Source organism: Hibiscus syriacus, unplaced genomic scaffold (assembly GCF_006381635.1).
Source record: "Hibiscus syriacus cultivar Baekdansim isolate YM2019G1 unplaced genomic scaffold, ASM638163v2 tig00116971_pilon, whole genome shotgun sequence".
In the NCBI taxonomy this organism is placed as follows: domain Eukaryota; kingdom Viridiplantae; phylum Streptophyta; class Magnoliopsida; order Malvales; family Malvaceae; genus Hibiscus; species Hibiscus syriacus.
This window is the reverse complement of record NW_024063495.1, coordinates 3,723,822-3,737,110: the sequence shown is the minus strand read 5'-3', so window position 1 is coordinate 3,737,110 and position 13,289 is coordinate 3,723,822. Positions and strand designations below refer to the sequence as shown.

General features: G+C 36.8%; 1 protein-coding gene across 2 annotated transcripts; it reads left to right on the top strand.

Annotated features, from left to right (window-relative positions):
• The first annotated feature begins 1,538 nt into the window (after positions 1 to 1,538).
• Positions 1,539 to 4,243, top strand: LOC120191996 (protein PHR1-LIKE 3-like). 2 transcript variants are annotated; one of them, XM_039194844.1, is made up of 6 exons: positions 1,539 to 1,899; positions 2,652 to 2,728; positions 3,115 to 3,169; positions 3,459 to 3,519; positions 3,601 to 3,670; positions 3,805 to 4,243. In XM_039194844.1, exons 1-6 carry the CDS (start codon positions 1,710 to 1,712, stop codon positions 4,195 to 4,197), a joined length of 846 nt encoding a protein of 281 aa, XP_039050775.1. In that variant the 5' UTR covers positions 1,539 to 1,709; the 3' UTR covers positions 4,198 to 4,243. The 2 variants fall into 2 exon arrangements, with proteins under 2 accessions (XP_039050775.1, XP_039050774.1); XM_039194843.1 differs by having other exon boundaries at positions 1,710 to 1,899; positions 3,444 to 3,519.
• The last annotated feature ends 9,046 nt before the right edge of the window (positions 4,244 to 13,289 follow it).

Genomic DNA, 13,289 nt, shown 5'->3' with positions numbered 1-13,289 from the left:
TTTTATTTCTCTTATAATAAGTTTTGTAGGTTATATATATTTAAGATAAAATTTTCATATTTATTTTCTAAAGAAAATTTGATATCGAAAAGGAATTTGGGGTTTAGAATGAAATTGAGGATTGTGTTGCAAGTTTTAAAAGTTGGGGACCTAAATGCATGCGCTTGAAAAGTTCAGTGATCATATTGCAAACGTACTAACGGCAGTGTAACGTCGTGGACCATATTGCAAACGGAATAAATATTGTAGTATTGTATTATAAGTTTTAAAAGTTAGGGACCTAAATGAAAGCTTTAAAAAAATTCAGTGACCATTACTATACTTTACCCTTAAAAATATTATGAAAAGATAATATTTATGATTGCAATAAAAAATATTATTCTATTTAACCTAAAAAAAATGATACTCTTAATAATTTTTTAGTACAATTGATTTCTATACTTTTTTTAACTTTATATTAATAAGTTGTATTTTAAAATTTTCATGATAAATGCAGATGATATTGCCATGTGACATACTAATTAAAGGTTAAAAACGACGATTTTGGGACGCAACTAAAAATATGATAAAAATTATAATATTTTAAGTTAAAATAACCTAAAATATTATCTTTTTATTAATACTTTTCAATTCAACCTAAAATATTAAAAAATAATATTTTATATTACATTTAACTTAAAATATAATGATTTTTATCACATTTTCAATTACATTAAATTCTTTATTTTTTAATCTTAAATTAATTTATGGCTCTTTATACTTCTTCGATAAATGCAGAAAGCCGAAACAGTGAAAGTTGTAATATTTGTTGTGATGTCATTTCATAGTACACTGCAATCAAACACAAAGGTTGTCATTGTCCAACACACCACACACATTACAACAACAAATGCAACCCCACACACACTCTCTCTATTATTGGGGAAAAAAATCTGCTTCACTTCACCTGTAAAACATGTTCATCTCCTTTCCTTAGAGCTGTCGAGGCCATGGATTTCAAATCCGAATTAAATCGAAAATCAATGATCCAATCAATTCGATCTCTTTAATCATGTCAAGAGCTTTTATAAATAATGGTTTATCTAGAATTTATATCATACCAATACAACTAAAACTTGGTTAATGATAACCTAGACATTGAGTATGAGAAGGATGTTCGAGTGGTCATTCTCTTGAAAATAAGATGTAATATTGATGAGGAGCTAGTGATCTTCGACTCACTCTGCCGACGAAGATTTTCCCTCACTTGGACCTAATATCAGGGGCTTTCCAAACCCTAAAAGCTTCACAGTGAATTACGTTCCGCTTCCGTTTTACTTTTCTCTTGTAACTAAAGAAAGTATCCATCAAGTTTAATCTAGTGATAGTAATGAAAGTGAATTAAAAGTGTAATGATTTTAATATAAGTTTTAAACATTTAATGACCATAATGTAAGTTTTCTAAAAGTTTAGGAACCAGATTTATCGTTTACCCAAACACAGAGAGTTGGAAAGTGAAAGACAGAGACACGCAAGACATCGCTGTCTGAACCTCTGGAATGCTTCTAAATTCACTCACTTGGCTTTTATAATCTCTGTCTCAAATTTCGGGCTCCGTGCCCCGACCCGAAAAGCGAAGAAAACCCAACTTTCATTTGCCCCCTATTGATCGTCGGCCTTGCATTTTCCATCACTTTCCTGGGAAAAAAGAGAAGCAGTTTGAGAAGAAAATGAACTCTGGTGTTCGGTCGTTACCGTTGGATGGAAGTGTGGGAGATTATCAAGGGTCGTTTGATGCCACCAACTTGCCCGGCGATGCTTGTTTGGTCCTAACAAAGGATCCGAAGCCCCGACTCCGATGGACGGCTGAGCTCCATGAACGCTTCGTCGATGCCGTTGTTCAACTCGGTGGCCCTGACAGTGAGTTTTTCTTTTCTGGGTTATCTAAATACTGAGCTTGTTTTGATTGGATAATAATGAATTGTTTTGATGTTAATTGAAGTTTTCGAAGTGTTTTTTAGTGAATTTTTGAATGCTGGGTCGATTTTTCACACACTAATGCTTTTAGTTCTTAAAATGTGGATCGCCTTTTCTTGAATTTTTGCTTTAGTTCTTAAGATTATGCTATATAAGAGTGATGAGATTTGGTCTCTGACCGATAGTACTAAAGGCTGCGGTGTCGTTATTATGGATGTTGTGGACGTTAAGACATGACTTCTTTCCTAAATATAACTAAGTTTTTAAATTGCAGATGCCCTGAGCCGGTGATGGTGTCATGGTGACCTTGAAAAGTGTTTCGATGTTGACGTTTTGCTACGTTGCAGCCGCAGTTTAGTACTACCTCTGGCCATGTTCGATTATTGATGCTGTCAAACATCAGTTGAAAATCGATCGTGGCATCTAGGAATTTTATCTCATTTCTCTTGAGAAGATATCAGCCAATCCTATATTCTTTTAATCTTAGTTTACGATTTGATCGGAAGGGACTTCCTTCATATGCATAACATATGTATTGCATAAATGAATAGACATTGACTTAGCTCAGTCATCGAGCTCTTTGTTTCATTTTAATCTTCTAATACTGCTTTCTGGTTATACAATTCTCTGGTAATATTCGAATTTACGTGCCCCCTGTATGTTTCTCACTTGTTTTGTTTTGATATGCATTGCAGAAGCAACTCCGAAGACTATCATGAGAACAATGGGAGTAAAAGCCCTTACCCTCTATCACGTGAAATCACATCTTCAGGTTTGTAATCGTTGTCATGTCTTTATTGATTGTTAACCTAAGTTTTTCCATGCTGTCATGTCTTAAGCCTTTCTCTTTGTAAGTCGAAAATGATATTAGGTTGCAACAAGATTTACCAGAATCAAAGTCACTTGGACTGGTGTGAATGTCGCATACGAGTATGTTCAAACTTTCCAAGTTTTTCCCTATGTGTTTGGAGGGTCCTTGGATCATATCCTAATACGTATATGCCCAAATATGTTCGGGAACAGGTATTTCAAGAATAATGAAGAGTCGGAACAACATAGACCAGAATTAACAACCTTAATGCGTTTTTACCATGCATCATTAACATATGCATGCGTTTGTGTTCGAAGGAATGGACTTAACATGCCATTTACTTGCAGAAATACCGGCTGGGGAAGCAATCTTGCAAGGAATCAACCGATAATTCTAAGGATGGTAAGCTTCTTTGTCTCTTTAAATTATGATTTACTTCAGAGTTCATGCCTTTGACGCACTTACGAGTCATGGTCGAGCACCAAATTACCAATTTTTTTCTATCTTACTTTGCATTTAACCTCTTCTCAATTGTTTTTCCTTTCTGCCACATTTATGTCTTACGTACGGTTCTTGGTGGAGGTCCTGAGGATTCTGTTGTTAACTAATAGATGCCGATATAGTAGTTATCGTGTTCTTAGTTAACTGATAACCAGATGATTTATCGGTGTTTCAGCTTCTTGTGTTGCAGAAAGTCAGGACACCAGTTCATCGACAATATTGTCGAAAATGATAGCTCAAGAGTTGAATGAGTATGTAATTTCTTCTCTCATTTCACGATCTCATTACTTTCTCCGGCTTTTGATTAATGCCGAAATTCATCTTCCGCACAGTGGTTACCAGATTACGGAAGCTCTTAGAGTACAAATGGAAGTGCAACGAAGACTACATGAACAGTTAGAGGTCGGTTACAGTTGCATTTTCTCAGTAGTTCGTTGTACGGTTAATCATCGACATGTATATTGTTGACTGTTTCCTGTCTGGGAATTTTTTTGTAATGTATGATTTCTCCGTATTCTTGTGGTTTCACTTTGCAGGTACAACGTCGTCTTCAACTTCGGATTGAAGCTCAAAGAAAATATCTACAGTCAGTACTCGAGAAAGCCTGTAAATCTCTGAACGATCAGGCTGCTGCTTCCGCCAGTCTTGAAGCTGCCAGAGAAGAGCTCTCTGAACTGGCGATCAAGGTTTCCAACGATTATCAAGGGATGGTCCCTCCCGATAACATAAAATTGCCTTCCTTACCCGAACTGGCTGCGGTTTTAGAGAACAAAGCTACTACTTCCAATACGCCGGCCCGACTCGGCGACTGCTCCGTCGAAAGCTGCTTGAAGAAGAGGCAAAGACCCTTGTTTGGTAATGGTGACCCTTTGCCTTTGGATGGCAAATTAAGGGCAGAAATAGAGTGGGTGATGCCTAATATTAGTTAAATTTGAAGGACATTTCCATCTTAGAAATGCTACCTTTTCTCTTTTATCAACTGCACCCATATCCTTTTGAATGTGGGGTTACAACCATTCCCCCGTACCGGTGTCGAAAATATCGAATCGGTTGATTGATCGGAAACCGATGATTGTAGTAACTTGGGAGTTTGAGTAGGTATTTTTATTTTTAATTAGCATTGAAAAATCTTAATCCGAACTAATGAGAACCAAGTTTATCTTTTACTAGGTAAACAAGCTTGATCGACTCTAATCTATTAAACATTTCATGTTAGTAAAAATATCAATGTAAGTTTTTTATTAATATTAATTTAGGTGGGTCGGATACCATCTTACCTGATTTGTGTTGTACCAGAAACATGTCGGGTTTAAACATTTCATGTTAGTAAAAATATCAATGTAAGTTTTTTTATTAATAATTTAAATTATCAATTTGTCGGAACCGTCTTTCGGTTAGACCCCGGAATTGGGCTTCGACTTGGATTAAACGGATTGGAGTAACCACCGACCACTTTAAACCAAATTTAGGTGGGTCGGATACCATCTTACCTGATTTGTGTTGTACCAGAAACATCTCGGGTTCGGGAGTCGGTTACGGTCAAGGAAGGATTAGCACCCTTAAATCGCCCTTTCGATACTAATTAATTTGTCGGTTGTCTTTAATTGTGAAAATTAAGAATTTAAATTTAAATTTAAAATTTTGATTCGAATTGCTTACCTTTAATTGGTTGGAAATTCTTCTAAAAATGTTAGAAATAAAGAAGAAGATATATTAAATAAAAGAGAAAAGAAAAATTAATATATAATAAATCAAGGAGAAAAAATGAATATTAAATAAATTAAAGAGAAAAAGAAAAAAAAATTAAAAAAGAAAAAACATAAAATAATACGTCAAAGGAATAAATAAAAATCGAAAAAATATAATTAATAAAATAGAAAATAAAATTTAGTAAAAAGAATAAGAATATAAATAAAATAAAATAAAATAAAATAAAATTATTAAAAAAATAAAAGAGGTTAAATATTTTCAAAAAATGGAAAATGTTAAGAAAATTATAAATAAAGAAACTGAAAAATTAATAAAAATAAAAAAGGGATCAAAATGTAAAATTTGAAATAACCGTCGTTAAATCAGAAAAAGGAAAAACAAGTAGTGACTAAATTAAAACATGCAAGACATTTCGGGGCCATTTTCGAATGAAGCATAAATTAGAGGCCAAAATAAAAACATATTAAATTCGGATTCCAAATTGCAATGCTGAAAATTAAATTTAGTGACCAACATGAAAAGTATACAACTTACAGGGACTAGGTAAAGGTTTTTCCATGCACGAAATTACGGGAAGATCCCTCCCCAAAACGACGTAGTTTCGGGGAGGATATATATTTACCTAAATCGGCCCAGAACCCCTCCCATCTCTCATTTGTTCAAGTCGCCCTCTCTCTCCTCATATGAGAGAGAAAACAAAATTCTCTCTTCTCTCTCCACAGGCGATTTTCGGCAATCGCACTGTGGTCTCATGCCGCTTCGGCCGCCACCATCGGCGGCTGAGAGGACCCAAAATTTAACCAAACACTCCCCTTTACACCTCAAACCTGATTTCGAAGCCAAAATTACAAAAAATTGCCCCAAGAAGTGTAGATCTCACGAAAACCCTTTCGAGTTTTACCTTTCCGGTGGCCCCTCACTTTTCCGGTGGCCTCTTCGATACGTGCTTCTATGATTTTTCTTTGCTCTGCTTTTGCTTTTGTCGGTTTCGAAAGATCTGTTGGTTTTCTTGTGTTTGGATTTTTTGTTCTTTGACTGTATTTGTTGTGTGTTCGTGGCTATATGTTGTTTTTTTGTGGGGTTAATATTCACTGTGGCTTGATCTTTGCTGTTGGTCGATGGTTCTTTTGTCTATGTGATTTCTGTGTGGTTCTCTCCGTTTCTGGTGATCGGTGTGGTGGTACCTCGGTATGGTTCCCCCTACAGTGTTCTCACCGGGGGCTTTTATAGCCTCGGTGTGGTTGTTATTTAGCCTCGAGATGAAGGGAATCGTGGCCGTTGTGAGGCCGGTCGTCCATAGATGGGTCAGTCTCGGGATTATCGGCCGGTCGTTGGCATTGTTGATCGTTTGGCTCCCTGACTTTGCGGCGCTGTTGAAACTGTAGAAACCCTAGTCTTTGGTTGTTGGTTACGGGCTGGGTTAAGCCTAATTTTCGGACTCCCTTTGGACCCTATTTTGGACCTGGAAAAAATTTTCAGAAAAAAAATTAATTAATAAAACAAATAAATAAAATAATAATATACTAATTAATAAAACTATATAATATATATGTTTAAAAAATAATTTTCAAAACTATATAATTTATATTTTCAAAAATTGTTTTAAAAACTTATATATTATATATATATTTCAAAACGTTTTAAAAATTATATAATATATATATGTTTTTCAAATGTTTTAAAAACTATATATTATATTTATTTTCAAAATGTTTTAAAAACTATATAATATATATATTTTCAAAAATATTTTAAAAACTATATATTATATTTATTTTTAAAATGTTTAAAAAAACTATATATATATATTTTCAAAATGTTTTAAAAACTGTATATATATTTTTTCAAAAATGTTTTAAAACTATATTATATTAATTTTCAAAATATTTTAAAAACTATATAATATATAAATGTTTTCAAACATGTTTTTCAAAACTATATATTATATATATGTATTTTAAAAATATTTTCAAACTATATACTGTATTTATATATGTATATATATATATAAAAGGGACGAAAATGAGTGTCTACAGCTGCCCCTCTTTGTCCTATTTTTCGTTTGTCCTTTTTCGTGGAACGAAAAATAGGACAAAGATAAAAAGATACAAATTTTCGTTCAGTGGAGTTGAAGAATAACTCCCTGTCGAATTGAGTTGCGAATGGCTCCTCTGTCGCGAAGTTGAGTCCATCTTGAAATGATATGGAATTGAAACTGTAATTCAAAATTTGAATCGGAATGCGGCTTCTTGTTGCCCAATTGTAGTCAACCTTGGTCTTCTTCTCGGTTTAAAGACCTTGGTTAAAAATTCGACTGGAAAGTAGTTCCTTGACTCCAACGTATAGTTGATAGGCCTTTGAGCTTAATGAAATCGAACTCGAAAGGTCCTCGTCGACAGATGGCGGTTTTTTTTGTCACTAAGGCACAATTAACCCATGTATTCTTCTTGACTTGAAAACCTCGATTGCGACCAGACAGTAGTTCGATTGACGTGTCATCGAGCTGAGTGGAATTGAACTTGACAATTTTATTTACAAATAGCCTTTCTTGCCTTAGGCTATGCTGTAAATGATTTGCCTTGGAGCTGAGCGTAGTCGAACTCGAAGGTCTTTGGTAGATATCCTTTCTAGCCTTGAGCTATACCGTAAATGATGTGCCCTCGAAGCTGAGCGTAGTCAAACTCAAGGGTATTTGGTTGGCAGATAACCCTTATCGACTTAAGTTATGCTGCAAATTATATGCCTTAGAGCTGAGCGTAGTCAAACTCGAAGGCCTTTTTGTGACAGATAACCCTTCTAGCCTTGAGTTATACTGTAAATGATGTGCACTCGAAGCTGAATGTAATCGAACTCGAGGGTCTTTAGCAGATAACCCTTCTCGACTTAAGCTATGCTGCAAATGATGTGCCTTGGAGCTGAGCGTAGTCGAACTCGAAGGTCTTTTGGTGATAGATAACTCTTCTAGCCTTGAGTTATGTTGTAAATGATGTGCCCTAGAAGCTGAGTGTAATCGAACTCGAGGGTCTTTGGCAGATAGCCCTTCTCGACTTAAGCTATGCTGCAAATGATATGCCTTGGAGCTGAGCGTAGTCTAACTCGAAGGTCTTTTGGAGACAGATAACCCTTCTAGCCTTGAGTTATGCTGTAAATGATGTGCCCTCAAAGCTGAGTGTAATGAAACTCAAGGGTCTTTGGCAGATAGCCCTTCTCAACTTAAGCTATGCTGCAAATGATATGCCTTGGAGCTGAGCGTAGTCGAACTCGAAGATCTTTGGTTGGCAGATAACCCTTCTCGACTTAAGTTATGCTGCAAATGATATGCCTTAGAGCTGAGCGTAGTCGAACTCGAAGGTCTTTTGGTTACAGATAACCCTTCTAGCCTTGAGTTATGCTGTAAATGATGTGCCCTCGAAGCTGAGTGTAATCAAACTCGAGGGTCTTCGGCAAATAACCCTTCTCGACTTAAGTTATGCTGCAAATAATGTGCCTTGGAGTTGAGCGTAGTCGAACTCGAAGGTCTTTTGTTGGTAAATAACCCTCTTTCCTTGAGCTATGTTGTAAATGATGTGCCTTGGAGCTAGGGATGGCAAACGGGTACAGTTTCGTGGATTCCGCACCGCATCCGCTCCAATTGGAGCGGAGATGGGTATAATTTTAGTGGGTAGTGAGCGGGTGTGGATTTATAAAGTGGTACCCATCGTGGGTGGTGGGCGGGTAATGGGTTTGAGACATTACCTGCCCCGCATCCGCCCCACATCCGCCCGCCCAGCTAAATATCTATTAAATTTTGGACCATAATGAATTTAGGTGTAATTTTAGAGACTAATTTATAAATTTTAATATTGTATAATATATAACATATAATTTAACCAAATATTAAGGATATTTAGTCTTTAATCTGGTCTTTAATTAGAAAAATATTTGGCTCTTTGATTAAACCCATAATCTCACTAACCACATCACTTTCTATGTTCTTTAGCCCATGCTGCCCATCCAAACACAAATTAGCCGTACTATAAGCATTAACATCAAAAGCAACAGTTTCCATGTTCTTTAGCCCCTCAAAACCCATATTAGGTGCACTATGAGCATTAACATCGAAAGCAACTCAACAATCCAGCTTTGCGACTACATGCTCCCTACAATCTGTCTCCATAGCATTCGTAGAGCCACTCCCCTGACAAATTGAAGCATGCGCTGCTACCCCATCACGAACTGTCTGGGAACCAACTCTAACATCCCATTAGTTTACTGTCAGGCGAGTCTAGATGGGTATGTCACTAGTGGGTAGTGGGTGTGGGGATGGATTTGAAAATGTACCCGCGTGGGCGGGTGTGGATTTGAAAATTTGTACCCATCATGGGTGGTGGGCGGGTGGTGGATTGAAAAATATTAGGTGGGTATGGGGATGGGGGAGGGGGTATCCGCACCCGACCTACCCATTTGCCATACCTACTTGGAGTTGAGGGTAGTCGAACTCGAAGGTATTTGTTGGCATATAACCCTTCTAGCTTTGAGTTATGCTGCAAATGATGTCTTTTTAAAAAAAATGGCTTCCCTTCACAAGTCTAAGCTGATCATAGTTCTTCAGGTGGTTCCTCTGAGCGGGTCTGAACCAAGTAATATGATTTTTGGATGACTTCCCTTCATAGGAAAGTCCGTTGATAAATTTCGTCAGTCAGATATCTTCCGTCGTGGAATTAAAATCTAGTTTGAAGACATTAACTGGAAACATGTTTTTCATTGTTGAGTTAAGCTGAATCGAATTTGATCTGTATTGGTTCTCAAACCTATCTGAAATTGATTCTGAGATCTGTAGATATGTCATGTCGGTTGAGGTGTAGCTTCTCACTGCTGAGTTAAGCAACCACCATCGTTCTTTAAAGGCGCTTGCGAATTGAGTATCCTTCATCCTGAAGTCAAAACTTGACTCTAAAAGCTGCAAAAAATCATGTATACTAAAATGATGAATGTGGTGCACCTAAGTATGTCTAAGATGCATGCAACATGAATGAATTATGTGTTATCTTCTGGATTGAGTCTCGTGCTTTGTCTGCCAATCTGGTCCTTGAAATCGATCATGTTCTATTCTTCTTTCGAGCTTTGGCTTTACAGACCTTTCAAATCTGAGACTGTTCTGTTTGAAAATATTTTTCTTGTTTTAGGAGGGAAAAGCATAAAAAAATGTTATAAAATATTGCTCCTTAATTCATGCTCGTAATTGAATCAAATTATAAACATGAGTTCAAAGTATATCAAAGGAATCAATAACTCTTTTAATGCTTTCAGAGTTATAGTTCTTTGACAAATGTTCGAATGGATGAGTTGCCTTTAGGTTGACCTAAGGTTTCAACCATAAAAGGGTCATTTTTCGGTTATTGCAACAGACATTTTAATTGGATGCGGACAAAATGACGCAACTAGCCTGAGTAATTACTAGACCTTCTATTTCGGTTCTCTGAAATCTTCCATTTGTTCAAGTCTTGTAGGCTCCTTTAACAAAGGCAGTGCAAAAAATATCGGTCTAAAAATGAAATTCTTGAGTGCTCGTGTGTAGTTGACTATAACAGGTGTTCCTTAACTCTCTTAGTCCATCATTACCGAAAATTTATTGCTTAGATAAATTTGATTTAATTTGTCGTTATCTGGCTAGCTGAATCCATAAAGTCGTTTAACCAATTGCTTTAAAGGGACAACTTAACATTATAATCAGTTTTATCAAGTTCACTTAATGGTTCATCTCATCACAAAGTCTTCGACCGAACAATAGCAATGGAGCAAACACCGAATTGCCAAGTGTTCGAGCAATGTCATGGTTTGAACGTAATCTACTCATAAGGCCAGGGCTTTCAAGTTTCCTCTATAACCAATTACCTTAGTGGAATAGTTCAGCTTTACGGGTTTAATTTCTTAAGATTGTTAAGAAGAAACTATTATAGTCTAGGTGTTGTTGAAAGTCAAAAATTTTATCTTTAGAGTTCAATTTTCAAGCAACTGACACTAGATTCACTTACTCGACTATTCCATCTGTGAAGATCATTATCATCACTGAATGTCTTAAATAAAAAGTATAGTAATTGTCATATGCAAATGATGCCCCATGTTGTCCGCACCTTATGAAAGGAAAATGTTACATTGGTTAATTGCAAGAGCAGAGTGTATATTCTGGGTAAGGTAAAAAGTCATTATTTTAAATCATGTTACTTTGTCATAGATCTGTAACTTTGAACCATTTACAGAGTTTCTTAATTCAAATGATATTCAAAGAATTGCAAGTTTGCAGATGTGATTCATTGCTTAACATCTTTAAAGTAACATAAATTTCTTTAAAAAGTCCTTACAAAAGCTTGAGAAAAAATGGAAAAAAAACAAATTCAAACAGAATGCCTCAAATGATGAAATGATCTTCCTCACTTAGATGCCCCCAAGTTGTTAAATTCGATGCAGTTCTGGTTACGCATCTTCTGTACGACTCTCTTGAATGCGTAACAGTTTTCAATAGTGTGCCCTGGGACACCGCTGTGATATTCACAATGAGCACCTCATCATACCACTTGGGGTATGGGGGCTTCATGGGTTCCACCAGATATGGTGACACCACGTGGGTGTCAAGAAGTTGTTGATAGAGTTCCTTGTATGTCATCGGAGTAGGGTCGAAATGTTCCCTTTCCTTCTTGGGTTCTTTGGAATCTTGTTTAGAAGTACCTGACGGTACAGCTGCATTTGATTTTAGGCCGGAGATTGTAACACCTTTATTGATGTGTTTGATGTTGTTAATTTCTCCATCCCGCTCTCGCATAGGAGTTTTCCTTCTGGCCTCCCCATCCTTAATTTTGTCTTGCTTTATGGCCGACTCGATCATTTCTCCTGCCATAACCAAGTCTGAAAAGCTTCCTGATGTGATCAGAACTAGGTGCCCAAAATATGGAGCCTTCAGAGTCTGTACGAAGAGCTTTCGGGTTTTATTTTTATCCAAGGGCGGATGAACTTATACAACCAAACCCTCCATTTTTGTGCGTATTACCTGAAACTCTCGTTATGCTTCTTTTTCATGCTTTGTAGCATAACTCGATCTGGCCTCATGTCATTGTTGTGCTTGTACTATTCTAGAAATGACTTGGCCAAGTCCTTCCAAGTCTTGATATGGGATCGACTTAGTTAGTTGTACCACCGGATTGCTGAGCCCGACATACTCTCATGGAAGCAGTGGATCAGGAGTTGGTCATTTTCCATATATCATGTCATTTTCCGGCAGAACATGATTATGTGAGTGGATGGGCAACTGTTCCCGTCAAACTTCTCAAATTCCGGGGACTTGAATTTTGGAGGAAGAACTAAGTCTGGGACTAGACTGAGTTCCACAACATCAATTTCATGGTAGTCATGGTCTCCTTTAACTACCTTCATTTGATCCTCTAATTTCTTGATTTTCTCCTCCATCTTCCTTGATTTGTCATCTTCGTCTGAATCCGAGATATGGTAATAACTCGAATTGTTCTCAAGGTTAAATAAAGAGATTGAGGGCTTCACTTTTCTAGCATATGAGTCCCCTCGAAGTTCCGGTAAGATTTCAGGTGAGACAACTACTTATGGGGTAGGTGGTATATTTACCCCTTCCGGTGAACCTGCCCCAGGCGCACTAGTCTGTTGTAAGCCAACTAACTTGGCAACGATCTGATCAACCAAAGACTCTTGGTTCTTCATGATTGTATTCAGAGTACTCAGACTACTCTGGTTTATCTTGTCTTCAAGTTCTTTCTGCAATTTTGCCATGTTCTCCTCGATTTTCTCCATTCTTGCTTCCATATTCTTCTTTTTCAGGCAGGTATTATGCGGATGGGACGTGTCCTGAGCTTGAGGTGGTATCTCCAGTATTTGTTCCTTTTCGATGAGACATGTTTCCGTTAGTTAATGTGAATGCAAAGAAAATAACAAAATACAAAATGTCTAAATGCATGATGCATGGAATATCCGAGGCATTGATCCAAAAAATATACTTGTTATTCTGAATAATCCTTATTGGGGACAAAAGTGTTACGTCTGAAGAGACAAAAAACTTTTTAATGGTATAGATCTCACACAGCTTCTGACAAGTTGATTCGTCTTCTGCCTTTTTCACTGGTTGAATATCCTGTCGAACCATTCCGGCTCCTTTGGCTAAACTTGTGCAGGTGATGGTCTGCTTACCCCAAAAGAGGTCTCGAATGACTGCATCTCCGGCTTTCACTCTATGTCGAGCTTGATACAAACGAAAGCGCCATTGGAGCCCTTTATCCAAAGCTTATCGACTTATTTCTGGAATTCGTCAATA

What these genes read in the sequence shown, in the direction of transcription:
- LOC120191996 (XM_039194843.1), top strand. Translation starts at nt 1,710, where the DNA reads ATGAACTCTGGTGTTCGGTCGTTACCGTTGGATGGAAGTGTGGGAGAT. An exon ending in ACGTGAAATCACATCTTCAG is followed by an intron (nt 2,729 to 3,114) that starts GTTTGTAATCGT and finishes ATTTACTTGCAG; the next exon opens with AAATACCGGCTGGGGAAGCA. An exon ending in GACTACATGAACAGTTAGAG is followed by an intron (nt 3,671 to 3,804) that starts GTCGGTTACAGT and finishes TTCACTTTGCAG; the next exon opens with GTACAACGTCGTCTTCAACT.